The 25,332-nt window shown below is 41.2% G+C and overlaps 1 protein-coding gene across 22 annotated transcripts in view; it reads right to left on the bottom strand.

Annotated features, from left to right (window-relative positions):
* The window catches only part of CLIP1 (CAP-Gly domain containing linker protein 1), a 124,776-nt gene that overhangs the window by 46,757 nt on the left and 52,687 nt on the right, over nucleotides 1-25,332 (bottom strand). For 9 of the 22 annotated variants that reach the window (XR_012019163.1, XM_072802361.1, XM_072802381.1 and 6 more), the window contains 9 exons: nucleotides 21,433-21,557; nucleotides 20,214-20,436; nucleotides 15,713-15,910; nucleotides 15,006-15,109; nucleotides 13,152-13,212; nucleotides 11,850-11,882; nucleotides 8,518-8,622; nucleotides 3,914-4,858; nucleotides 1,636-1,752 (listed from right to left, as the gene is read on the bottom strand). Coding sequence is in view for 21 of the 22 variants with exons in the window: in XM_072802361.1 (XP_072658462.1) it covers nucleotides 1,636-1,752; nucleotides 3,914-4,858; nucleotides 8,518-8,622; nucleotides 11,850-11,882; nucleotides 13,152-13,212; nucleotides 15,006-15,109; nucleotides 15,713-15,910; nucleotides 20,214-20,436; nucleotides 21,433-21,557 (1,911 nt within the window). In the remaining variant the exon portion in view is untranslated. The remainder of the gene's footprint in view (nucleotides 1-1,635; nucleotides 1,753-3,913; nucleotides 4,859-8,517; nucleotides 8,623-11,849; nucleotides 11,883-13,151; nucleotides 13,213-15,005; nucleotides 15,110-15,712; nucleotides 15,911-20,213; nucleotides 20,437-21,432; nucleotides 21,558-25,332) is intronic. The other 13 variants (XM_072802368.1, XM_072802371.1, XM_072802370.1 and 10 more) reach the window with 7 other exon arrangements.

Raw genomic sequence — 25,332 nt, 5'->3', positions numbered from 1 at the left:
TGTTTATGCATATATGTTGCACATGTGTATGCTTTTTTCATGTTGCTACCCTCAAGTAGCACATCTCTTCAGAAATCTGCCTGAGACAGTGGTCAGAATTCTGAAATGTTTTATATCTGAGAGTAACCAGAGACTAATATCTTGAAACTGTATCAACTACCTCTTAAACCAAAAAGGCCCACTGCTCACCTATTCTTTTCTAAACACGACAAGAGATTAAAACAAACAACTGCTCTCCTGGTTTCCCTGAGATGAATTCTGAGCTAGATACACCAAGAAAAATTTTAATTAGTATTTCTAACCATTTAGGATTAGGAAAAATATGGGCACACAAGCCACGCAGGTCCACCAAAGTCTAAATGCTGTCCACCTGTGTTATTCCCACAGAGTTAAGAGGCAAATTTTCTCCTCAGAGTACACAGAGGCATATGCTAACTTACAAGAAAAGTAAAGCATCCTGAAAGTTTGGCGGGGGGCGGGAGGAGGCCAGAGAAACAGTATGGAACTCAAAACACATTTTCTTAATGGATATCATATTAGAAAATCGTGATTCGCAGGCCAATTTGTTCTCAAAATGTAACTAAAATACTGTATATCAAAACTGTCCAACATACCATCCACCATGATGGAAATACTTTATCCTGTGCCATTCAATATGGCAGCTACTAGCCACACACGGCTATGAAGCACTTACAATGTGGCTAGTACAACTGAAGAACTGAATTTTAAATTTTATTTAATTCATTTAAATTTATATAGTCATATAGGGACAGTAGCTATGGTAATGAACAGGCAGCTATATATTTAACGTTTGAAAAACTAGAAACTTGTAATATTGGCATTAAAAAAAAGCAAACATTCACCTCTGGTACTAGCACAGAAGTGTAATAAGTGGGGGGAAAAGATGGTATATGGAGGGATCTAAGACAAGCGTCCCTTCCTAACTCACGTTGCTCTCACTCAGTTTCTCCATAAGCCTACAACCTTCCTTTCCCGTGATGTGTGCTTATGGTTGTCAGTCTTTACGAAGTTCCATTTCTGATGCAGGAAGAAGGGAGAATAGTTGAGAAAAGGTAAGGGAAAAAAATGTCTTACAACTAACTTGTAAGGCAAGAGGACATAAGTTGAAAAGAAATATAATTTCCTGAGGAGGAATAAACGGAGTTGGAAGAAATGGTTCCTTGAATTTGTTGAGTTGGACAGCACCCTGCCATCCTGACAGGGGGTGCCAATGGTCCAGGACAGCTCTCTCTGGAGGGCTGTCACAGGCAGGTAGGAGCGTAGCATAAGATCTCATTATAAATGAAACCTAATGTGTTGGGTATATAACTTGGGAGTTCCCTGTGTTTAGCAAAACCAACCAGTAATAGGCCAAAAAGCCACATTCACCATAGTCAAAGGATAGATTTAGAAAAGAAAAAAGTAATACCTACCTTTATTGCTAGTTTGGGTTTGATCCCATTCTCTTCGAGGTATTTGTCAGCCAATGACTAATACACTCAATTTAAATCAATACTTTGAAAAAGAAAGGAAAGAGGTGCAGTACATTTGTCTTTACAGAGATTTTTGTTTTTGAAACAGGAACCATTCAAACAGCTAGAAACCCTGAGACACAGATTCCCAGCAGGTACTTACCAAAATCTGAAGTTCTTTTTCCAAAGCCTCTTTCACTTGACTGACTTCACTCAAGTTTTTCTGAAGGTTATTAAGTATTAGATCTTTCCCCTGCAGCTCTCTGGTAATGCTACTAGCCTACCATACAGAGTAACATGTTGCAAAGCAAATGAACAAAAGGAAACAAAAAAGAATGAATGAGAAACACAAAATAAAACAAATATAAAAACATATGAGAAACAAACACAACCAAACAAAACTCAAAGAAATAACGGCATGGCTGTTAAAAAAAAAAAAAAAAAGTCGTTTTTCTGGTTGTTGTCAATTCTAAGAAGCCAATGACTTTTCCCACAGTTTTAGATAGGATGATCTGACAATTATTTAAAATAGTCAAAACAGACTATTTTTCTATATTGAGATTTGGAATATCAGAATAATCTAAAGCAGAAAGTGCAGATGCTTACTGCACTGCAGCACCATTTCTAAATGGGTAAGTTAATAAGCACTTTCATTTTCTGTACTTTAAAGACCATCAAGCAGGAAGATACACAGTCTGTGTTATTTTCTCTATTTTGTATACACTTAAAGTAGTTCAACATTTTTTAAAAAATGTTAATGTACTAGACAACAGTCATCAGAAATTGGTTTTCATAAAATCTTGATGTAAAAAAGGTTGACCAACCTGTAGCTACATATTCTCTACAAATTAATTTTCATAATTTGTTTATTATTTTGGGTTCAAGTGAGGAGATGAGAGAAACTTCCTGTAATTAGCCTCCCTTTTTTTTTTTTTCCTTTTTTTTTTTTTTTTAAGATTTTATTTATTTATTCAGGAGAGACACAGAGAGAAGGTAGAGACATAGGCAGAGCGAGAAGCAGGGTCCTCACAGGAAGCCCGATGTGGGACTTCATCCCAGAACTCTGGGATCACGCCCTGAGCTGAAGGCAGATCTCAACTGCTGAGGCACCCAAGCGTCCCAGCTTGTCACCTTCAACTAAGATTACTTAGCAATTTTTCGGTTTGTCCTCACATCTCCCTGTCTAACCTTACAACCCTTTGCCAAAGAAGCAGCTTCTCCTGCAAAAAGCTCAGAACATTCCGCATCAGCATCCTCACCAGTGGCAAGGGGACTAGGAGGGAGCATTCATTCCTCAAACAGTCCTTAAAGATGAAGATGACATCTGACAAGGCTAATTAGAAAGAGACATTGCTGGCAAATGTTTCATGCAATTTCCTATGCCTTGACCAAAAGCATACTTGTCTTTCCCCAAAAAGGCAGAAAATAGAATGCGTTCTCACTACGGCATAGGAGAAGCTCTCCAATGGGACGGAAATGGTGATGCAAAGGGCTCCATGCTCTTAGCCTTATTTAGCTGTATTATTTAGCACAGCATGTTAATTTACAACAGTCAAGTGGCACTCAGCATCTACAGTGTGCCTTTGTATATGATCTTATGAATAGGACAATGACATTAATGGGAAAGGAAGAGGAGATAATAATATAATATGCTCCTTTCTTGTCTATTCCTTCATTTACCTTAACACCATCATCTTAGGGAGTTCTCTATTTTAAAGAGATTACAGGGGATCCCTGGGTGGCGCAGCGGTTAGGCGCCTGCCTTTGGCCCAGGGTGCGATCCTGGAGACCCGGGATCGAGTCCCACATCGGGCTCCCAGTGCATGGAGCCTGCTTCTCCCTCTGCCTGTGTCTCTGCCTCTCTCTCTCTCTCTCTGTGTGTGACTATTATAAATTAAAAAAAAAAAATTAAAGAGGTTACAGGGATATGTGGGTGGCTCAGCTGGTTGAGCGTCCAACTCTTGATTTTTTGCTCCTGTCATGATTTCAGGGTTATGGGATCAAGCCCTGAGTCAGGCTCTGCATTCAGCAGGGAGGCTGCCTGAGATTCATTCATTATCTCTCTCTCCTCCTCCTCCTGCACATGTGCTTTCTCTCAAATAAATAAATAAATCTTTAAAAAGAAATTACAGACTAGAACCAAGCCTAAACAGATTAAAAAGCATGGCCCAGAGACAAAGTCATAAAGTACCCAGATTACTAGGAAACCAAAATAAATTCACCTAGTTGAGCCATTATTTTCTCTAATCTCTTCAAATGAAACCACACTCAAGATAGTCAGAGGACACTGCACGCAATTGGGCAACCTGCTAACACCAGACAATCTGCTGTAATTAAATCTGGAATTAGGAAGATGTATGAGCTCCACTCAAAAGTGACATAAAACGCAAAGTGATACTGACAAACAGAAAATAAAAGGAATGGAGGACACCAATACAAACCTTGCCACTCTCAGTATTCTTTTCAATCTCTAAATTTTTAATCTGTTTCTCAGCTGCCTCAAGCTGCTGTCTAAGTTTCTTGATTTCCGATTTACCTTCGGAACTGGCTTTCCGAAGTGCATCAAGATCCAAGAGCTTTTCTTCGGTAGCCTTGAGCTGTGATGTAAAATTATCAATAACCTTGGTTTGTTCATTGCATTTGGCTTGTAGTACCTCTAGCTCCTTTACCTTTGTCTCAGCTTCCTGCAATTTGCTTAAGGTGTCCTCCATCTCTACTAGATGCTGGTCTTCCGCTTTGTCCAGCTTCGCCTTGATGGCTTCCAGGCTGCTCTCCTTCTCTTTAACGACTGCCATCAGCTTACCCCGGAGGGCTTCTATCTCTTTAGTGTGAGCAGACCTTTCCGAGTCTTGTTTGTTCTGAAGGTTCTCTATTTCGTGCTGGTAATCTAGCCTCATCTTCTCTATCTGTGTTTTTAACTCCACAAACTCCGTGGTCTCCATTCCGACCCCCTTGCTGAAGGACACCTTCAACTCTTCCATCGCCTGCTGGTGAGACGCGATGGCCGTCTCCAGCTTGGACTTCCACAGGGCTATCACATCCGAATTCTCCTTGTTGGCATGATCAAGCTTGCTTTTCAGCGACTCATTCTCTTTGGAAAGCTTCTCTGTGGCAGCCTGAAGAGCCTTTATCTCCTTCTGATGTGTTTCTTCGCAGGCTCCAAAATGTTCCTTCAGAGAAATGATTTCTCTCTGGTGGTCAGCATGGGCGGCTTCCAATTTTTCTTGCAAAGAGCTTATCTCTTGCAAAAAGGAGAGTGACATGTCAACATCCCCAGCAGGCTTATGGGACTCTAGCCGCCTCCGCAACTCAGCTACCTCCTGCGCTCTCAACGCTAGGTCTTTTTCTAGTTCCATTATACGGGACTTTTCCGACACTGTAGCCACCTAGTAACCGCAGTCCAAAGAAAAACAAAGCATGTAAATAACCAATCAATGACGATTTTCTTTAACCTTGAAGCTCTTGAAGAACTCCCCAACCTTGGGCAGCCATCGAGCTACTGAGAATGCCCGCATGCTCACCCACCTCTGCCATCGTGGAGGAAGTTCAATTCTGAGAGCTCTAAAGTCATCATCTTTGGCAAACTTCCACTATCCTGAGATGGTCAAGGAATTGAAAACTGATATGGAATATAACTTACTCCAGAATTATCTTTTTCCTCTAAGGAAACGTAGAGAAGTGCCCGTCAACTGAGAGTAAGTTAATGGAAACAGTAGCTTTCAAAATTCTCAGAAATGTCCAGCTGCTGGAAGACAGAATTCTCTTCATTTTACTTGGTTTTCCCCTACTCTGCTTCACCCAGCATGTATAAATGTTCACTTATCTAATGCAGGTGATTTTAAAGACCTGTGCTATCTGGTAAAGCAGCACACATGGCTACTGAGCACTGCAAATGTGACAGATGGTGTATGTGTAACATATACAGATTTTAAAGACTCGGGGGGGAAAAGAACATAAAATATGTTAATTTTTACTTATTACATGATGTAACTACCTTACTTTCTGATTACAGGATGAAAGGATATTATTTCGAATATAGTGGTTTAAATCAATTATTAATTTTACCTGTTTCTTTTTATCTACTAAAAATGTATGTTAATGTCGGTGGCAGAGAACTTTCGATTATATACATGTGGTTGGTATTATACTTCTGTGGGCTACCACTGGTAAAGAAGGTGTGAAATTACCTGTCAAATGTTTCAATGAATACCAACATTAGCTGTAGAATGAAAGCTTTATCTGGATAATGAAGAAAAAATAATTTACTAACCTTTTCTAAAAAGACAAAATAAGAACAATTACTTACCTGTAATTACATATGAGAATCTTTAGGGAGTCCCCTTTTTGGTTTCTATAATTCTATTGGCATTTTAATATACATATCTTGTTCCCCTAACCCAGTGGTTCTCAGACATCAATCTCCTGGGATGCAGGTCTAAAAGGCAGGTTCTCACGCCCCCACGTTTTGATGTTATTTGAGCTCTGGGACAGCACCCAGGAATCTGTTTTGTTGTTTGTTTTTTAAACAAACACCCCAGGACTAGAAAAAACACTTTCTTAACTTGTGTCCATTTATTCTTAAGTAATTATTTCCCTCTGATACCTGTTAGCCAGCCAGTGTAGTACACAAATTATGTGGGAATTGGTTGCTTCAGGGATAGAAATGAATGACTGGACTAACCTAGGAAATAGAAGGGAACGTGAATGATTTAAGAACAAATTTCAAGAATCCAAACTCCTCCAGGTGGAAGGCTCCTCTCACCCAGTGCCTCTAAAGTGATAGGTGGGTTTCCTTCGCTTCCTCTGCCCACCTGCAAACTGTGAGACCAACAAACACTAACTTGTCCACAAAAGACCAGGAAAAGAAAGCAATCAGTCTCCGAAACCTGCCTGAGGGAGTCATTAACTATTTCAGAGCTGACTGTAACTAGTGTGCTTCAGGGTCAGAGATGCTCCAGGTTAAAGATGTTTCTTTACATACTTTCTTCTGGGGCAGGCAGTAGGGTGTCCAAGAGTTTGTTGCGACAAAGTAAGGTCTAAAACATTAATAAACCCCAACACTACAAGGTCTAGAATGTAAATAAATCCAATAGGACAAGAAGTCTTTATTAGTCAATGTCAAGTAAAAAATAAGTGAAAAAAAGAATAGCGTGATTATACTGTAGCATTTCTATAGCTCTTCCATTTTTTGTTTTACTTCCCAAAGTTTGCCCTCAAGCAAAGCTGTGTCTGCCTCTCCCACCAGAGTGAGGTATCTTACTCTTGCGACTTTTCTGCAGTAGTAAACACCTTGCTCATAAACTGGACTTACTGGCTCAAAGGAATTCTAAAGCACTTCTTAAAAGGAAGGTAGGTGATAGGAAACACAAGTGGTTCATGGGCTGGTTTCACACTTGGCCAAGAGTGAGGATCAACAGAAGGCATTTATTTCTTATAGAAAGGACACAACCTGAATCTGGAATAGTTGGATAAACCATGCTATGAATAGATGCCTTCTTACCCACAGAGAAGAAAAAAACAAAAAAGGGCATCTATCCAAGCTGTTTGCTGACAAAGGTACATGGGAGGAGTTCACAGGTTAAAAAAAATACGTATCGATAGATATACGTATACATCTCCTTGCTTCAACAGCTATTCCAGTAAAAGAACCCAATCTTATCATCAGTCCCTTGTATTTCCCAGATCAAGTCATTGGCTCTCAGGTAACAAAGAAACATTACCAAACTACCAGGATTTTTTCCTTACCAAATACACAGGAGATACCTTTACTTTTGAGGCCAACTGAGAACATTTTCTTTCTTCTTAAAAAAAAAAAAAAAAAGCTTATGATTTAGAGAAGAAAAATTAATTATCTAGATTTTTAGATCAGTCAATGATTTCTCAACAAAAGAAATTTCTACAAATACAATAATTCAAAAGAAAAAAATCAGGATATCAAATTTGATCAGAGACAGTAATTTTTGAAATTTTGTAGTTAAGGATCTGGGCAATTTAACCACTGACAGTCAAACTTGTGATTTAAAAGATATATGTACATACACGTCCTCTTATATGTAAATGAGTTGGATTATTTATTAAATGTTTTAGCACAGAACTACCTCCATAATAGACTCCACCCTGTGGTGGTCAAGAGCCAGACTTTGGGGCCAAATGTTCTAGATACAAATCCTGGCTGCATTGTGACTATTAGCTGTGTAACCTTGGGCAAATTATTTAATCTCTCCATCCCTCATCCTCATCTGTAAAATGGGGACACTGCTACCACCTCCCTTGGGGTTTAGGTGAGATGAAGTAAGTTAATACTGGTGCAATGCTCAGACTAGTGCCCAGCACCAAATAAGCACTATATAGGTGCTTTAATACAAAAATAAGTGAAAGCGTGACTGATGCATTGGCTCCAAGGGCCAGAGACAGTGAGCTGGGGTTACAGGAAGCCATTCTGTTCTCAGAGCACTTTTCCCTCCTGATCACTGAGATTTTCATCTACTGGTGACAGAAAGGAGGGAAATGCAAAGACAGATCAGGTATCAAGAAAAAAAAAAGTCATTCAGATGAAAGTCCTTAACTCTCATTCAAAAGATCCAGTGTTTCAATTCCCCCAAAAGGTCAGGGAAGAAGGCAGGAAGAGAGAGGTGAAGTAAACAGTAACAAAAAATTATTCAGAAACCCCTGACACTGAGAATATGAGAACAAGAGGACAATTGACTGCTTGTGGCAAAACTGGAGAAATGTATTCCAAGGTATTACTACAAAGAGCCTCAAATGTGGTTGTGGATGTCCATGCAGTCTATACACAGGTGTAGGGTTTCCGATCTTGATTTTGGTTGAGTCAACCAAAGGAATGAGTCTTTACCTTTGACAAAAGATTTGATATGAAACATCTGTGCCTACCCATCAGTCTACGCTCATGAGCACCTGAACAGCACCAAGACCAAACTCAGGTCGAACCACTGGGTCAAGGCTCAGGACAACTGCAAGGCACGTCCCCCGAGGCGTCACCATTCACATACACGGGTCTGCTTCATTAAACAGTGAAAACCATTACCCTAGTGTCTTCTAACTCCCTCTGGAGTTTGTCAGCTTTGGTCTTTTCAAAGAGCAGGCTCTGTTCAAGCTCCTTAATGCGGGCATGCTCCAGTTTGGTCTGCGTCTGTTAGTAAAAAGGAAGAGGAAGAGAACACAACAGTGCCACCATGACATGCCAGCACAAGAGGAGAGAGAGCGGCATGCAGGCTGAGCCACACCAGTACCTTCCGCCAAAGGATGAACAAAAAGGGAAATGGAGAAGGGCAGAGGATGGGCTGAGATGGGGGTGCTGGGGGTGCAGATGAATGCTATGGATGACAGGATGAGGTGGGCAGGGGACACGAGCTAGTCTACTGAGAAAGACAAAGTGAAAACACATGTGGCGGGATGAGCAGTGTCAGATGCGTGCAGCCAAATATAAGTTATATTGATAAGTGAGGTTGATCAGCACAAATTAGAATAGTTAATATTCCTCTAAACTATCATTTGCCCCCTCCCCACAACAGCCATTTGACATTAATGTGTATGTAACTGACTCGGTGACTTTAACAAGTAAATCGACCCTCAAAATGATCATGGCTATCCCCTAAATATGGCATATACAATGTCATAAATCTTACAAGTATTCAGTAAGTCCCAAGGGCAGATTCCAGTGCTATGGTGTACAATTTGATGTGAACAAACGTGGAGTGTTAAGCCTAAGGAAGGGAATCCAGAAACTAGAGCTGAGGAAATCACACCAGTGGCCTTTGCTGAGATGAACAAAAAGGGTCTGGCATTCTTAACATTTCCTGATCCCCTAGTTTCCTTCCAACAGTGGGTTTTCCAAAAACTAGGTGTCATTAAGGGAAAAAAGGAGGGGATCATATTTACATGGGAAAATTCAGTAACAATTATGCTTGATAGCTTCCATCTCTGAGACTCAGCTCAGGAGAGTTTAGAGCTGGTGAAGGGTTCATTTTTCTCCAGCCCAGGATGAAGTAATTATCACCTCAGGAGTGGGAAATGGGTGACTCAGGCCAAAGGCATTTAGTTTGAACTCCATGCAAAAGGAGCTGATAAGATCCTGTGTTTTAAAACTTCAGAGACTCCCCATCATCACTTAACTCAGATGTAACTTGATGGAGAACTCAGAAAGTAACCTCTAACAGCATGATCTTAATTCATGGGAATAATCTGTCTAAACATACCTCTCTCCCCACCACCTCCCCCACTCAAAAGGTTAGCAGCAGAACCAAGTGATCAAACCTAGGGACAGAGCTACTCTCAGCAGCTTCTAGTCACTTATATTAAGTATTTTCTGGTTCTGGGATCCCTGGGTGGCGCAGAGGTTTGGCGCCTGCCTTTGGCCCAGGGCGCGATCCTGGAGACCCGGGATCGAATCCCACATCAGGCTCCCGGTGCATGGAGCCTGCTTCTCCCTCGGCCTATGTCTCTGCCTCTCTCTCTCTCTCTCTCTCTCTCTCTCTCTGTGACTATCATAAATAAATAAAAAAAATTAAAAAAAAAAAAAGTATTTTCTGGTTCTAACTGGTCAGATCTGTGTCTGGACAAATGTGAGCAACACGGAAATGACAACAAACTCTAAACAAAGTAACAGAAAGTAGTGCACAGCTTAAGTAGAAGGTGGATTATTTAAGTTATAAACATCTCTTAATGACTCCGGTGGTCCTCTAGGGATTTCAACACATAAAAGAGGTCACTATGCTTGTGAACCAGATATAAACCATCGTGAAATATTTCAAAAGTGAAAAAAAAAATTTAAGTTTCTTCATCTGCTTCAGCTCTTTACACTCAACAAAAATAATGAAATAAAACCCAAGACCTAACAGTCTGGACAGTCCCCTTGGTCCTTATGTGCCTTAGAACATGTTTAATTTACCTGCTTTTACAAGAATCTAATCCAGATCTACATAATTGGGGTCACAGCCTCAAGAACTGATATCTAAAACTAGGAGTAAAAAGCAAAAGGCAACATAATCTTTCTTCACCTCCTGACACTGAATTCAGTGTCTTCTGGGTGAAGGGTTGTTACTTCCAGATAAAAAGCAAGTATCTTCCCATTCCAAGATCTTCCAGATGACCACAATCCCTCCTTGCTGGCGGGTATGCATACAAACCATCTGGGACTCTACAGCTGTGTCTGAGCAATCACCAGCAAGGGAACTAGTGATCCACTTCCATGCCACGGTGTATGATAAAAATGTCACGCTGTGCAGGACTACCCTCCTTTTAAAGGTATTCCTTTCTTACAGTAAGACAGAACATCCCGAGAGGAAGGTCCTGGGAAGGGATTAGGAGGGAAAGCAAAGGCTCTGCGAGAAGCATACAAGAAAGGCAGGAGGGAGATCCCCATGCAGACTGACATGAGTGCAGAGGGAGCCTGTTTTGGGAGGAGAAAGAGACCCAGATCACTGAAGTAGCTTCACAAAAAGGAAACCTTCAGAACGGAGGCTTTTTACAAGTCCGGCCTTAAGTTGTCTATTTCAGCTGCCAGGGAGCAGTAGGAAGAAAAATCTTTGCTTTAATTTTACTCTCTTATGTGGTAAAACAAAACCAGAAGTTTTGAGGTTTCTTTCAACTGGCATTACAGCTGGCAGTGTGCCAGGAGGAACCACGCTATGGAGGCTACTTAGGTGAGATTGGAGCTGGGTATTTGATCTTCATCAGATGGACAAGGGGAAGAAAAAATACCTACATGCCTGGTAGCACTGCTACTAGAAAAATCTCACTTCGATAATAATAAATTTAAAGCACATAGTGTCTTCACTGAAGAATGCTTGTCTCTAGTTTCACCAACTCAGGGAAAATACTGCGGCCCCAACACGCCATGCCTGTATTTCTGGTCACATGCACTAGTGGGCACTGGCCAGAAGGGGGCGCTCACAAAAAGGCAATGGCCCCCAACATGCCCTTCTACTCTCAAGGGAATGAAATTAGACCACTTGGGTAAACTTGCCCACAGAATTTCTCTAACTCCTTCATCTTGCATGTTTCCGTTAGCTATCATCTTTTTTGGAATGATTCCATTAAAATGAGAAGGCATTATGAATTAAGTGAAGGAGGCCAGGCCCCCAGACAAAATCCTTTTTCCTTCTTGTTGGCAAAATTCTCCAGAAGGCAAACATTTGCTTATGCATTCACTAAATGGATTTATACAGCTTAGTCATTAGATACAATTTTTTCAGGATACAAACATAATTGCTTTGAAAGCCACATGCACAGAAATATTAAGGTCAATGTCTCCGGTCAGATTATGGAGTTAGTATTTGAGTATAACAATAAGCATTTTAATCTGTCATCAATCTGTGTTAACAAGGGAAATCTCCACACAGTTAAGTGCCCTCTTACATTCTCAGGATCTTCAGAAATCTGGCTCTTTTGCTATTAGTAAAAAAATAAAAAAATTAAGCAACAACAAAAGGAGAGATTCCACTAAAGTTTTGATTATGTGATAGGGTTTCAAAATAACCCTAACTCTGATTAATTTCAAATGATTGTACCATACAGAGTACACTGGCCTAGTGCTGATGGGAAGAGTTCACTCACTCCTCCCCAGAACATCCTTGGCTGTGTCTCACATGAATCAGTTGATGATATGAAACTTCTAATGAGACTTTGGGGTGTTTTTAAATGGATGAAAACAACACGAAAGTCAACTAAAGGGATGTGACTATATATGAAATGAGCCAAGAAGGGAACTATTGAATTATGAATAATCCATTAAATTCTAGGCCTTATAAAACTAGAACTTGGAGAATGCCTTCCTTACTCTCTGTTGACTATGAAGACAATTTCCAAAGGGATCAGAGTTCCTATCTGGAAAGGCCTCTGAAATGGAAGCATGGTGTGGGCCGCCAACAGGCTCTAAACTGGTAACAGCAGCAAAAGTGTATATTCTGGGAACTGCACAGGCAAGTACAATTTTTCCTAAAATATTACAGATTAAAGTACCAAAAATCTGCAAAATTTGAATAATTTAATAATTTATATTTGTCATATATCTAGCAGTGGTTTAAAAAGCATCAAAATCATTTAAATCTGTCATCCACTTAAATTAGTATGAATAGTTGTTAAAAGATGAGAAATTGATGCTAAAGGAAATCTCCATGAATGTAAAATATGCCATAGAAGTAAAAGAAGCTGAAATACAAATGGCTCTTGTTTTTCTTCAGATAATTACTTTTAAAAAAATCAATTACCAGAACATGTATTTATTCCTTCTACAAGATTATAAAAAATTTATCCAGCTCAACTGAAAAGCAAAGCCGAGATAAAGCAAAATAACTTTTTGGGAACAATTATGATGAAGTTAAAAATGCTCTTTACAAGGCCATTTCTGATCATCAGAGGAACATCTAGAGTCTCACTTGGACACACTGCCAGATTTATGACTTGATTAACTCCATTAAGGTTGTGAATTTTGAAGTGCAAGAAAAGAGTAGTAAAAACCTAACAGGGTCACTGGAGTCAGGACATGACAGTCCCAGGCCCATGGACAGGTTCTGGCACCTGAGCTGGAACCTCGCCCACAGCCCAAGGCTGGCTGGGGCTCCTTCCGTTCCCTCTGCTGCCTGTTCTGGCACAATGATCTTATCCAGATCTGTGAATGCTAGTACCCATGAAAGCTGTAGAGAGCTGGAGGGGTTTTACCTCAAGATCTCCTTTTGTGATGGATTCTTCCTCAACCCGGAACTGCAGGTCCTCCACCTTCCTGTGAATAAAATCGAAACAGAGCATTTAAGCAACCAAGGAACACATGTGCCTTACCAAAAAAAGGATCCATAATCAATACCCTCGTGAATGTAACAGATGATGATGGAAGAAAAGAAAGAAATGCAATTTTAGGCATCTGGCTTATAAATCTAAGAACTCTATTCTACTTAGGAAGCTTCCAATGTTTAATCCAGGTACTGATTCCAGGAGGCATGAGGTGAGAGTTGAAAAAACCACCTGGTTTCCTTGGTCACAACCAGCAGAGTGAATCTAATCAAGATGGGACCAGCCTAAAGGGAAAAGGTCTATCACAGAAACAGGTTCTGAGATTTCAAGTCTGTAATTTCTACTTTCCAATTATAGAACATAGGGGAAAGTGGCACAGAAAACAAATCTCTTTATATCACCCCAGGTCAGATATTTTAGGGTGAGGTTAGCAGGCCACCCACACAGAAAGCCCAAGGATAATACTAGTACCTGTTCCAAGACTGGGAGAATAAAGTTATGAACGAGTCACTTTTTTTTTTTTTTTCACATTTAAAATATCTGTTTTGGGTTTGGGTTTCAATCAATGAAATAAGATATCCTAAAGATTTACAAAATCCAGATAACCTCCAGATTGTAAATCTTCACAAAATGGAGTGTAAGGAAGAAAAGGGGACAAAGTTCATAACTTGTCTGCAGAAACCAAAACTGTTGAACTCACTAGCATTTCTGGCAAAGTTAAGAAAATGTCTACTCTGTTGAATCAGAAATATAATCATAAATAATTTACAACCCTCTAGCTCACTGAAGGGTGAGCCTGAAACGGGAGGACATTTTTCTGGCCCAGCAGTCAGCAGACCAAGAGCTGGCTTAAGAACCAAAGCAAATGGTACTGTTACCTTGGCACTCAGAAGGTCCTACAAAGGCCTGTTACTATCTTTCATTTATTTGTAGCCATTTTTAAGATACGAAGAGAATTTTCCAAGAACAGAATTTCCTATGTGTAGTGTTTCTCTTTCTAGTGAGAAAATAGTTTCCTTGGTAAAAGACTGTATTATATACCTCCACTATATCCCTTACCACAACAGCACCTTTGATTGTCCTGAACTCAGACCATACGGCTATGGAATTAAATCACTGCCACCAAGGACAGAAGATGGCATTAAACGCAGTTGAGGACACATGTCCTATTACCCAGAAATGTCCCAATGGTTTCCATGCAGACACCTCTTTCAGAGATCGTATTGGTTCACAGCCTCAAGAAGAACCAAACTTGCTTCCTCTGTTTCACACAATTTAGCACTTGATTCCATCCTGACCTGGATAATGCTCTCTAACTGCTTCACTCAGAAGTTTTGTTTTCCTCATCATACTGAGTTTCTCAAGGACAGGGACCCTGTATCACTCACCAGACATAATACAGTTTTACTAGATACATGGAAGGTATTTCTCAAACATGAAGTAACTTGCACCCACAATGTCCTCTCACCAAAAACAGTTCCAGGTAGAAACAGGGTTTGAATTAATCTCATGACACTGAGGCCATTCTCACAAGGATGTTTGGCACATAGCAAGGGCTCAATAAATAGCTGTTAAACGAAGCAGGGTATGTCTAGATGATTCCAAACTTCTTAAGAAAACAGTCAAATCCATACAAACCCTCCTCAGGCAGTACGAAGACTTAATTTCCACTGAATACACAATCATTCCTTTGGTTCTAAGGGCTAGCACCTTAATGAGAAGTTTTCCTAAGATTGTTTAAAAAGAAAAGGTCACACTTGCACCAAGGGAACAATTTGAGATCACCTTTTCTCCTCTTCAAGTTGGTTGAGAAGCTCCACCTTCTCCCTGTCAGCAGCTTCCACCATTGTTCGCAGCTGGTCCATCTTGGCCTCCAATTCCAGGACATGCTGGGAAAGGCAAGGGTGTCAGTGAATGGCCTCTCTCTGACCCAGACACAGGCCCAGGGTTGCCTCCAGAGAGCTACAGCTAAGTAGCTACAGCTAAGACTCTATAACTTTTACAACTGAAATGCTTTCTACGATCTTTAATAGGTTACTTCTCAGCCGCAATCCTGGAAACTGGAGGATGAAAAACCACAGCACTACAACAACAGAGAGCAATGTTAAAACAACACTCATCTTTTTTGAAGCTGAAACGCTTACAAAGGATAATCTACAAAACAGGAGTTGCAGTCGTTGGTAAGGTCCTAGTAAACAAGCTCCCCTGACACAGGCCAAAAGACCTGGATGTAAAGACCGAAAGACTAAGGTAGACTCAAGAAGAACAAAACTTCATCTAACAATACAAAGTGGTACCCCAGGTCACAGCTTCAAACAAGCCCAGCAAAGACATTTCTACTCATTTTCAGCGCTCCCAAGACTAGCTCCCTGGCTCCAAGCACCAGGTTCGCCACTCAGCCTTCTCCCTCGAGTTAGAAAGCACCACCATCTCCACAAGGTCATCTTAGAACCCATCACCACCTCTGAAACAAGGTCAGCAGCAGACTTCACCTGGTCGTGTCCGTCCCGGGCCAGAGCTAGCTCCTGCTCTATTTCCCCCACGTGGCTTGTGGCCTTGGCCACCTCCGCCCTCTCTAGATCCCGTTCAGCCAGCAGCTGCTCAATGTGCTGCTGCTTCTCCTTCAGGGCCTCCTGGAGGGCAGTGGTGCCGGAGATCTTCCTGGCGTAACGGGAGGAGGTTTCAGTCAACTGCAAAGGAAAGTTAAAGAAGTGAAGGGCGATGATGCTTTCGGGGATGCAAGGAGGGCATGAGGCATGCACGGCAGGCATCTCCTCAGCAAAGCAAAAGTGCTGTCCCAGCTCCCAAGCTTGCCAATTATTAGGAAAAGCTTGTCATCAAGGAAACAGGACAGCATGGGCCTCCTGATTGTGGCTATCACAAATAACACATCAACATAAGAGGTCATGGGACAATCAGAAAGATGTTTGGAAGGAGAATAAGTGGCTCCAATCAAAGGTACCCTGAGCTCAGCTGACAGGGCCTTGTCAGAATCTAGAAAAATCCCAGAGAACCCAGTTAAGAAGTTTCTCTAAGCTCCATTTCTCCCCAAGGTTCATTAATAGTGATGTTCTTGTTATGATGTTTTGACCAGTCTTTTGCTCCTCAGACTTGAGGTGGAGACTTTCTTCCACTCTTAAAGCTTCTAACTACCAGTAAGTAACCAAGAGGTCACCCCTGGAGTCATAAACTTTCCTTTTATGGATTAAACAGCTGGATTTTGTCAGGATTTTCTTCATCTTTCTTTCAAAATGAAAGGCACAGATAAAAAAGAATGAAATCTTGCCATTTGCAATGATGTGGATGGAACTAGAGGGTATTATGCTGAGCAAAGTCAGCCAGAGAAAGACAAATACCAGATGATTTCACCCATATGTGGAATTTAAGAAACAAAACAAATAAGCAAAGGGAAAAAAGGGGACAAACCAAGAAACAGACTCTTAACTCTACAGAACAAACGGATGGTTACCAGAGGGAGGATGAGTGCAAACAGGTAATGGGGATGAAGAGGAGCACCTGTCCTGAGAGCACCGGGTGATGGAAGCACTGAATCACTAGATCATACACCTGGCACTAACATAACACTGTATGTTAGCTAATTGGAATTTAAATAAAAACTTTTAAACAAATGAAAGGCACAGGAGATCTCACCCAGGAATCCAGAACTTGAGGACCTGAATCCCAATCACCAGAGACATTTATGAAGAGGGAAATTCTATCCACCCTCAAAAGTGTGTTTTTGTGCGTGCAGGTACACACACACGTAAGAGAAAGGGAGACAGAGGACATGTGGAGAGAAGTAAAAAGAGGGAAAAACAACCAGTGGAGAAAGAGGAGGAGGGGAGGAGGGAAGAGAAGAGAGGGGAATTAAGAAATGGGGCAGAAAGGCAGTGGCGAGAAAGGTGGAGAAAGAAACCTGTCCAGGGTCCCCTGCTACTCTGCTGTTTCTCACACAGATTCCTCCACCCTGAGGCCCTCCTCTCATAGTAATGGGTAATGGGGACAAGCTGAACAGCATTCTTCCAAGCAAGACTCCAAGGGTTGGGAGGGAATTTAGGAAAGGCCTCATCCCTTGGCATGCATTTGTCCAAGGCCGTTGAGGTAGAGACCAGATCGTTGGATCTAGACTGAGTGGGCCCTGCCTTCATCTCCTGTAATCAGAGCCTCCTTTGCCACTTCAATGCCCTTCATCAGCCTGAGCCCTCCTCCAGGAGGCAGAGTGAAGATCTGCCCTCAATCAACTGTTAGGCAATCTGAGGGGCACCTGGAGGCTCAGCTGGTTGAGCTCCTGGTTTTGGCTCAGGTCATCATATCAAAACTGAGATGGGAGCCTCTCATTGGGCTCTGTGGGTTTTTTTTTTTTTTTTGAAAGATTTTATTTATTTATTCATGAGAGACACACAGAGAGAGAGAGAGGCAGAGACACAGGCAGAGGGAGAAGCAGGCTCCATGCAAGGAGCCCGACATGGGACTTGATCCCGGGTCTCCAGAATCACACCCCAAGCAGAAGGCGGTGCTAAACCGCTAAGCCACCAGGATTGCCTGGGCTCTGTGCTTAACGGGGAGTCTGCTTGAGATTCTCCCTCTCCCTTTGCCCCTCCCCCTGAAATGAATAAATAAATCTTTTAAAAAAATAGGCAACTTGACAACCATAAGAGTACAGGAATGCAATCAAACCCAAATTGTCCTTTGCTGTTTCTATTTAGTAAAATTTCTTAAACATATGGGAGGAAGGATACTCTTTTAATCATTTTTATGGTTAAAATTATACTTTCTCGTATTAACATTTCTTCCTGAATGTACTAAATCTGAGGTTCCCTGCACAGAGATGCCCTAGGGCCCTACAGCACAATCACTGGGCACTGTGGAATATTTTCAAATTTCCAGGGAAACACAGCAACACTTGTTAGACACCATACAAACTACCAGCTTGAGGCAACTGTACTATATTCCTTTCAGTAACATTATGTCTTCCCAAAGCTAGGTTTTGGCTGCTGCTGTGACAAAAAGCCAGTACTGTAGAAAAAGAAATCAATGTGTCACAGGAAATGAGGGTGATGAGGGTGGCACTGTTCAGTAAGATTCCATGGTCTGATAAGGATGTGCAGTCCCCAACAGGAGCATACAACCTAATAGTGTGGTTATTTAAGATTGAATTAAAAACATTTTTTTTCTCAATTAATGTATATCATTCTTTTTGGACAGCTACTAAACTGTTAGAGCATAAATATTAAGTTGCTTGGACCCAGTTGCTTAATAAATAGAACTCCTAGCTATTTCTTTTGGCCTAGGGGCACTATGACAAAATAACAGGCACTTAGGTGGTAGGAGATCAGAAGAGTTTGGGCACCTCTGTGCTCAATTCTCCCAGAGGACCATTCTGCATTAAAGAATCATTAGAAGAAAAAAAAAAAAAAAAGAATCATTAGACATTTTCATATACATGCATGGGATTATGCTGTGGAGATATATTTCTAGAAGTCATACCCTCTGTGTTTTTGGCTTATTGTTTTATGGTGATTTTTGGTTTAGAAACTATAGCCACTCTCTATAAAAACAAGGTGTATCTCCAAAATAAACTATCTACAAAAACAAGCTGTTTTACAAGGTAAGAAGACTCCTTTCTCTTTCATCACTTTTCTTCACTGAGGTGAGCTAAAATGAATTAGAACTGGTCTGAAAAGAGGAGAGAGAGGAGGGAGTGGGGAGTGCTTCATTCTCTTCCAAAGAGATAGACACTTAAAACTACAACATAATAAAAGTTACTCAAGAAAGAATTTGTAATCCAGAGAAGACACTTCTATGTACTTGCTCCTGGATTAGCAAGGTAGACTAGATGTCCATATGAATTTGCTAAATGAGGCTTTGTCCAAAGAGGGGTGGCTTCACTTCTGTCATTGTTCTTGTCAAGCTTTTATTGTCAAAGTCCATTTGTAATTTTTCTGCTGAAGATTTAGACTTTCTTTTCATATGCAAAATGAAAAAGTCCAAATAGGTATTTAGTTTACCAGAACTTAAGAGAAAGTCCAGTTGGTTGGCACAGAAGCACTCCCCCCCCCCACACTTGAAGGAAAGATTCCTCCCCTTTCTCTTCCCAGAGGACCTGAGGACCACGGAAGGGATGGCAAATGAGACCAGGGGCCAGCAGCCTTACTCCAGATCACACCATGTAATATTCTCCCTCCTGTCTGTAGTTTACTTGTAATGCAGTGATCTAGTGCAGAGCAGCCTTACAAATCTAAACAGTATTTGCCTCACTTCAAGTAAATAAAATTACTGGCAGGAGATGAGCCAAGAAGTTATTGTTTTGACCCTAATAAAACACCACATTAACAAACAGAATGAGCCACCACTACCTATTTTAATTCTGATGATTCTATTTTTACTGATCTAAATGGGAAAAAGCAGGAGAAAGGAAGTGGAAGGGAGAGGAGATAGAGAGAGAAACAAGACATGGCTTTTCCTAGCATCATTTCAAGTTCCACTAGTTCCCCTCTGTGTCCTCTGGCCCAAGTCAGGAACACTTCACACACTGAGGGTTTTCCATGGGTTAGACTCTACTAACATATTACCGAAATTCTAAGAACATGCCTTTTCTCAAAATACTTTAGTCCTTCAAATTGTTTGAAGTCAGAGAGACCTAGGTCATTGAGGAAAAGGACCCCTCCAAATTTCCTGTCATTCTTGTGCCCCAAATAATTTCAGAGAAAAGAAATCATCCCATATGTTAGACTCCCAGTAGTCACTACAGACTCAGCAAGAACTGGTATATCTTAGGGCCCTAAGAAGCTGAAATGGTGTTCAAAACTATTTCCAAACTTGTCTTCTTGCTAAAGGCTTTGTTTTATGAAACCTAGAATGGGCCTCTGCAAGCTACAGCTAACATTTAGTATGAGGCAAGTTAATAGCTCCAAAAGCAAAGCAGGTCCAACAGCAGCAGGTGTCTATGGTGTCTGGAAGGTAGAGGCATGCGGTGAGAAGAGGGAGGCTTACTAATCCTGTCCGGCTGGGCTTGCTGCTCACGGAGGAGGCCACTGAGCTCATGGAGCTGAGAGACGAGGCGGAAGGGCTGCGCTTCAGGCTGGCGGGCGTGGTCGCCATCACCCGCCTCACGGCAGCAGCCTTGGCTTTAGCTGGCGTAGTGGAAGGGAAGCCAATCTTGGTCACTTTGTGCACAGGAGCAAACAAGCCATATTTGGGTTGGCACTGAAAATACCTGTAGAAAATAACAATAAAAGCAGTGACAAAAACCTTAAATACAAGAAATAAGAACTATAAGCAAAGGCATCATTTTTTGGTTATAATTCATGACTGGTTTGCTGTGAATTCTATCAGTAAGCCAGGGCAATCAACCAGCATGCAGCATTCACATGTATGGGGGCTGATAACCCCAATAATGTTTTAGAAAACACACTAATGAATTACTTTATGATACACAGAGACAAAATTACTCATCTATTGCTAAAGTGCTCCTAAGGTACAAAGGGAATAAATATTTCTACTGACATACAGTAGAAGGGTTCAGACTGTGATGTGTCAATGTTGGTTCAAAGGTCGTAACACACAGCCACCCGGATGCAGGATGCGGATAATGGGGCTAGTCGGGGCAAGGCATATACAGCAATTCTCTGTATCCTCCTCTCAATTTTGCTATGAAACTATAATTTCTCTTTTAAAAAAGTCTTAAAAATAGGGATTCCTCGGTGGGTCAGAGGTTTAGTGCCTGCCTTTGGCCTAGGGCGTGATCCTGGAGTCCCAGGATCAAGTTCCACATCAGGCTCCCTGCATGGACCCTGCTTCTCCCTCTGCCAGTGTCTCTGCCTCTGTGTGTGTGTGTCTCTATGAATAAATAAATAAAATCTTAAAAAAAAAAAAAAAAAAGAAAGAACAGCTCTAATTCTAGTGGGGGAAAAAAATCATAGGAGTCTTAGGAAACAGAAATGTAGCTCTTGGGGTGCATGGGTGGCTCAGTGAGTTAAGTGTGGACTCCTAGTTTCTCCTCAGGTCCTGATAGCAGGGTCATGGGATTGAGCCCCGCCTCGGGCTTTGCACTCACTGAGGAGTCTGCTTAAGACTTTCTCTCCCTCTGCCCCTCTACCCTGCCCCCCTCTCAAACAAATATATATATATTTTTTTTAATGCAGCTCTTGGTGAAATCTGTTTGAGCACCTTTACATGCAAGAGGGAGATAAGATTCCAACTCCAAACAAACCTGGTTCCAGCAACTGCCCCATCGTTCTTCCCAAGAGGCTCATCCAACTCCACACCACACCATTCCCCTTTGGCAAAGTCTGTCTCCCCAAGAAACCGGACTACACCAGCCTTGGTGCCACCAACCTGGAAAAAAAAAAAAAGCATATGTAAAAATATAAGGAGATGGACATAATTCCATAGCTTAATCCTTTGTAGTTGCAATGAATAATTAAGTAGAAGACTTCACATTTCCCCCAACAGCTTCTCTTTACCTTCTCTTCAGCATTTAAAGAGTTTTCTCTAAAGATTGGTGAAGTTTACTGGGATGACTTACATTAAGAGTGATATGTCCCAGTAACAAAACAGCCTATGTAATATTGAGTCATTGTGCTGTCCACCAAATTAATTAGTCCCTTCCTTAGAAAACACTTTATTACTCCAGAGGACTTCTCCTGCTTCAAAATAAGTATTCGCAGCAGCCCCAGTGGCGCAGCAGTTTGGTGCTGCCTGCAGCCCAGGGTGTGATCCTGGAGACCTGGGATCGAGTCCCACATCAGGCTCCTTGCATGGAGCCTGCTTCTGTCTCTCCCTGTGTCTCTGCCTGTGTCTCTGTGTGTCTTTCATGAATAAATAAATAAAATCTTTAAAAAAAATAAGTATTCGCTACAAAAATAAAACCCATATATTCCTTGAAGGAAAACAAAATCCATCCATATTCCGCACACTGTACCACTGCTCTGTTTCCTCATCCATCCTTTATGTCTTCATCCATGGGAAGTGACAACACACACACATTAAGGACGTATCCATGTTTGGTTTTGGCCTAAGTGTACGTGGCATGAAAACATAAATTCTCTAAGATAATTTCACTTTACTGATATTTTCCATTGTGAGGCTGTTTCCTCATGACTGTTAAGATTATTCTTCATATTTTATTTCACATGAATCTTCAAAGCTGTCTTTTTTAATGTGTAACTCTTCGTCCCCTCCGTTTGATGTACTATGCAAACATTACTTCCAAAATTACCCACCGCATCTATGTATTATTCCTTCTTTTGCCATTACTTTCTACTTCAAATACTCATTTTTCCAGAATCCCCTGGGCCCCCAAGAACACAGTGATGAGTGAGTCCTTCTACAGGTTTGAAAATTCAATATTTGCACTACTGCCACGGCATTATTTGCCACAATTACTGCCACTTTGCAATCTGTGTCGTATCTGCTAGAGCTGGCTTCCCTTAAGACTCTTTACTTTTTCTTTTCTTCCTTTTTTTCTAAACTTCCTTTTTCTTAATTGCTTCTTTAGAAATTGCCCCCCCCCCCATAATGAAGAGGAGTCACTGCAAGAACTTAAGAACGTTATAACCAAAAAAGAAACGTTTTGTCTGTGTTCTCAACACCCTGAGATAGCCCCTGTTTTCTGGTTCACTCTCCCTGACACGCTCCAGAGGTGGGCTAGGATTCCATGGCAGAGATGTACCACAATACAGGCACTTTCCTCACTTTTCCTTTGGGATGTTCACCTTTTTATTACTGATTAAAAAACAAAAACAAACAAACAAACAAAAAAACCCTCTTTATACATAATGAACTTAAATTAATTCCTGAATAGCCAATAATGCATTCTCATGGTTCCAAAATTTTAAATATAAATATGCATCAAGGGGTGCCTGGCTAGAACAGTCAGTTAAGTGTCTGACTCTTGGTTTGGGCTCAGGTCATGATCTCAAGGTTTGGAGACGAAGCCCTGTGGCTGGCTCGGGCTCAGACTAGAGTCTGCTTAAAAGACTCCCTCTCCCTCTACTCCTTCCACCCCCTCACTCCTATCTCCACCACCTCCCCTGTGTGCACACAGCACTCCCCCTCACTAAAATAAATAAATATTTTAAAATAAATAAGTAGGGCAGCCCCGGTGGCTTAGTGGTTTAGCGCCGCCTTCAGTCCAGGCCATGATCCTGGAGACCTGGGATCGAGTCCCATGTCGGGCTCCCTGCATGGAGCCTGCTTCTCCCTCTGCCTGTCTATCTGTCTGTCTCTCTCTCTAATAAATCAATAAAATCTTTTAAAAAAATAAAAATGAAATAAATGTCAAGGAAAGCATCTCCTTACTGAACTCTTGTCCTAACCTACCCCACTCCCACCATGCAGGAAAGCACTGTTACTGATTTGGCCATGCATCCTTCCTCCCAGCATTTCTACATGCAGATGAAAGCAAACATTAATGTTTGTTCTTATTCCTCTCTTTTATTTTTACACAAAAGCTGGTGTTTTATATGCACTGTATTATACCTTGCAGAACACAGAGAACTTCCTTCTTTGTATTTGCAACTGCTGTTAATCTACCATATGGATGCATTCGTTTATCTAATCAGTTCCTACTAACAGATACTTAAGTAGGTTTATTTATTTAACCCATTTAAAAATCATTTTGGCTAATTCTGAGACCAGCGGGACTGTGTTAACTGTAGATTACCTAGGGAAGGTGATTTATTTTACTGATGTTAAACAGGAACCAGCTTGTAGATTTTTCCCTTTTGTGTTTGAGGTTCTCTATTTTCTCGAATTCACATTTTATCCTTACTATTTCCTTTTTTCCTGCTTCCTTTTGGTTTATTGTTTTTTCCTTCCTAGTTTCTTTTTGAAAAATTTTAAAAAATTTTTATGTAAGTAAGATCTAGGCCCAACTTGGGGCCTGAACCCACGACATTGAGATCAAGAGTCGCATGTCCAGCAACTAAGCCAGGGTCCCTCCTTCTTAGTTTCTTAAGACCAATGCTAAGTTTATTTTTTGTCTTGCTTTTTAATACTAAAGGCATTTGTTTCTAAATCTTGTATGACTATAGCCCTCTATGAATTTGGGATGACACACTTCTTTTTTCCAGTTTTAACCCTTTGTTGAAGATGGAATAACGTTAAAGCCTCAAGCCAATGTTTCCTCTGAAAGGGAAACTTATGCAACTGATTTAAGGAACGAGGGAAGATGGTTTAAGGTATTGCTGGCAGGAAGGCCATGTAAGGGTGACAGAGGACAGGCAGCGCCAGGACATTACAGGAGCGCTCTGGTGTCATGACAGGTGTCACTGAGGCAAGACAGAATAGGAGGAAACCCTATGGCAAGAGCCTTGTGTCCAGCACCTCGACCTTCAATGTCTAGCACAGCAGACAGTTAACGAACGTTCACCAGATAAATGAAAGGTGATTTTCTCCACTGGCACTTACACAGAAAAGGCCACTTTCCCACATAAACTGACTAAAGGAAAAAGATCTCTCATAGCTGAGGTTGAATCTGATGTCTCAGAAGTGAGTAGAGGAAGTGATATGCTGAGATAGAGCATAGCTTCTAAAGTTGAACAAACTCAAATTCTATTAATGAGTCAGGTTGCTTAATTTCTAAAGCTCATTTTCCTCATAGGTAAAATGGTGATAATTTTGGGACTGCTGGGAGGATGAAGTAAAATAATCCACATAAAATTGCTTAGAGCAGTGTGTGACTGTGTAAGAGTCTGATATATGCTAGCAGCTAGTTTGCCCACACTAACGGGAATCCTAGTTCTAGATCTGGCACATTTGACTGTTTAATAACTCATACTGGTGTTCAAGGAATCTATAATAGTCCCCTATATAAGCTCACTTCAGTTTTCTCCACCCTCCCACACCACACCACTCGGAACTGCTGGCTACCCAACATTATATAAACAGAACACAAGTCATTAAAGATAATGTGATCTCATCAGATTAATCTGTTGAATTCTTTGGGGCGCGTGGGCGGGGGGGGGGTCGGTGAGTCTAAGTTACTGTTATGGCAATTGTTTTCCTAAGAGGCGTCTAACAGGCTGTGGTCAGTAAATAATTTGTCCAATCAAACCACAGGCTTCATTCAGAAGCTTTATTTTTAAAAAAACCACAAAATAGCATATAG

This window comes from Canis lupus, chromosome 27 (genome assembly GCF_048164855.1).
Source record: "Canis lupus baileyi chromosome 27, mCanLup2.hap1, whole genome shotgun sequence".
NCBI classification, from domain to species: Eukaryota; Metazoa; Chordata; class Mammalia; order Carnivora; family Canidae; genus Canis; species Canis lupus.
Note: the sequence above shows the minus strand (reverse complement) of the source record. Positions and strands in the feature narration are given on the sequence as shown.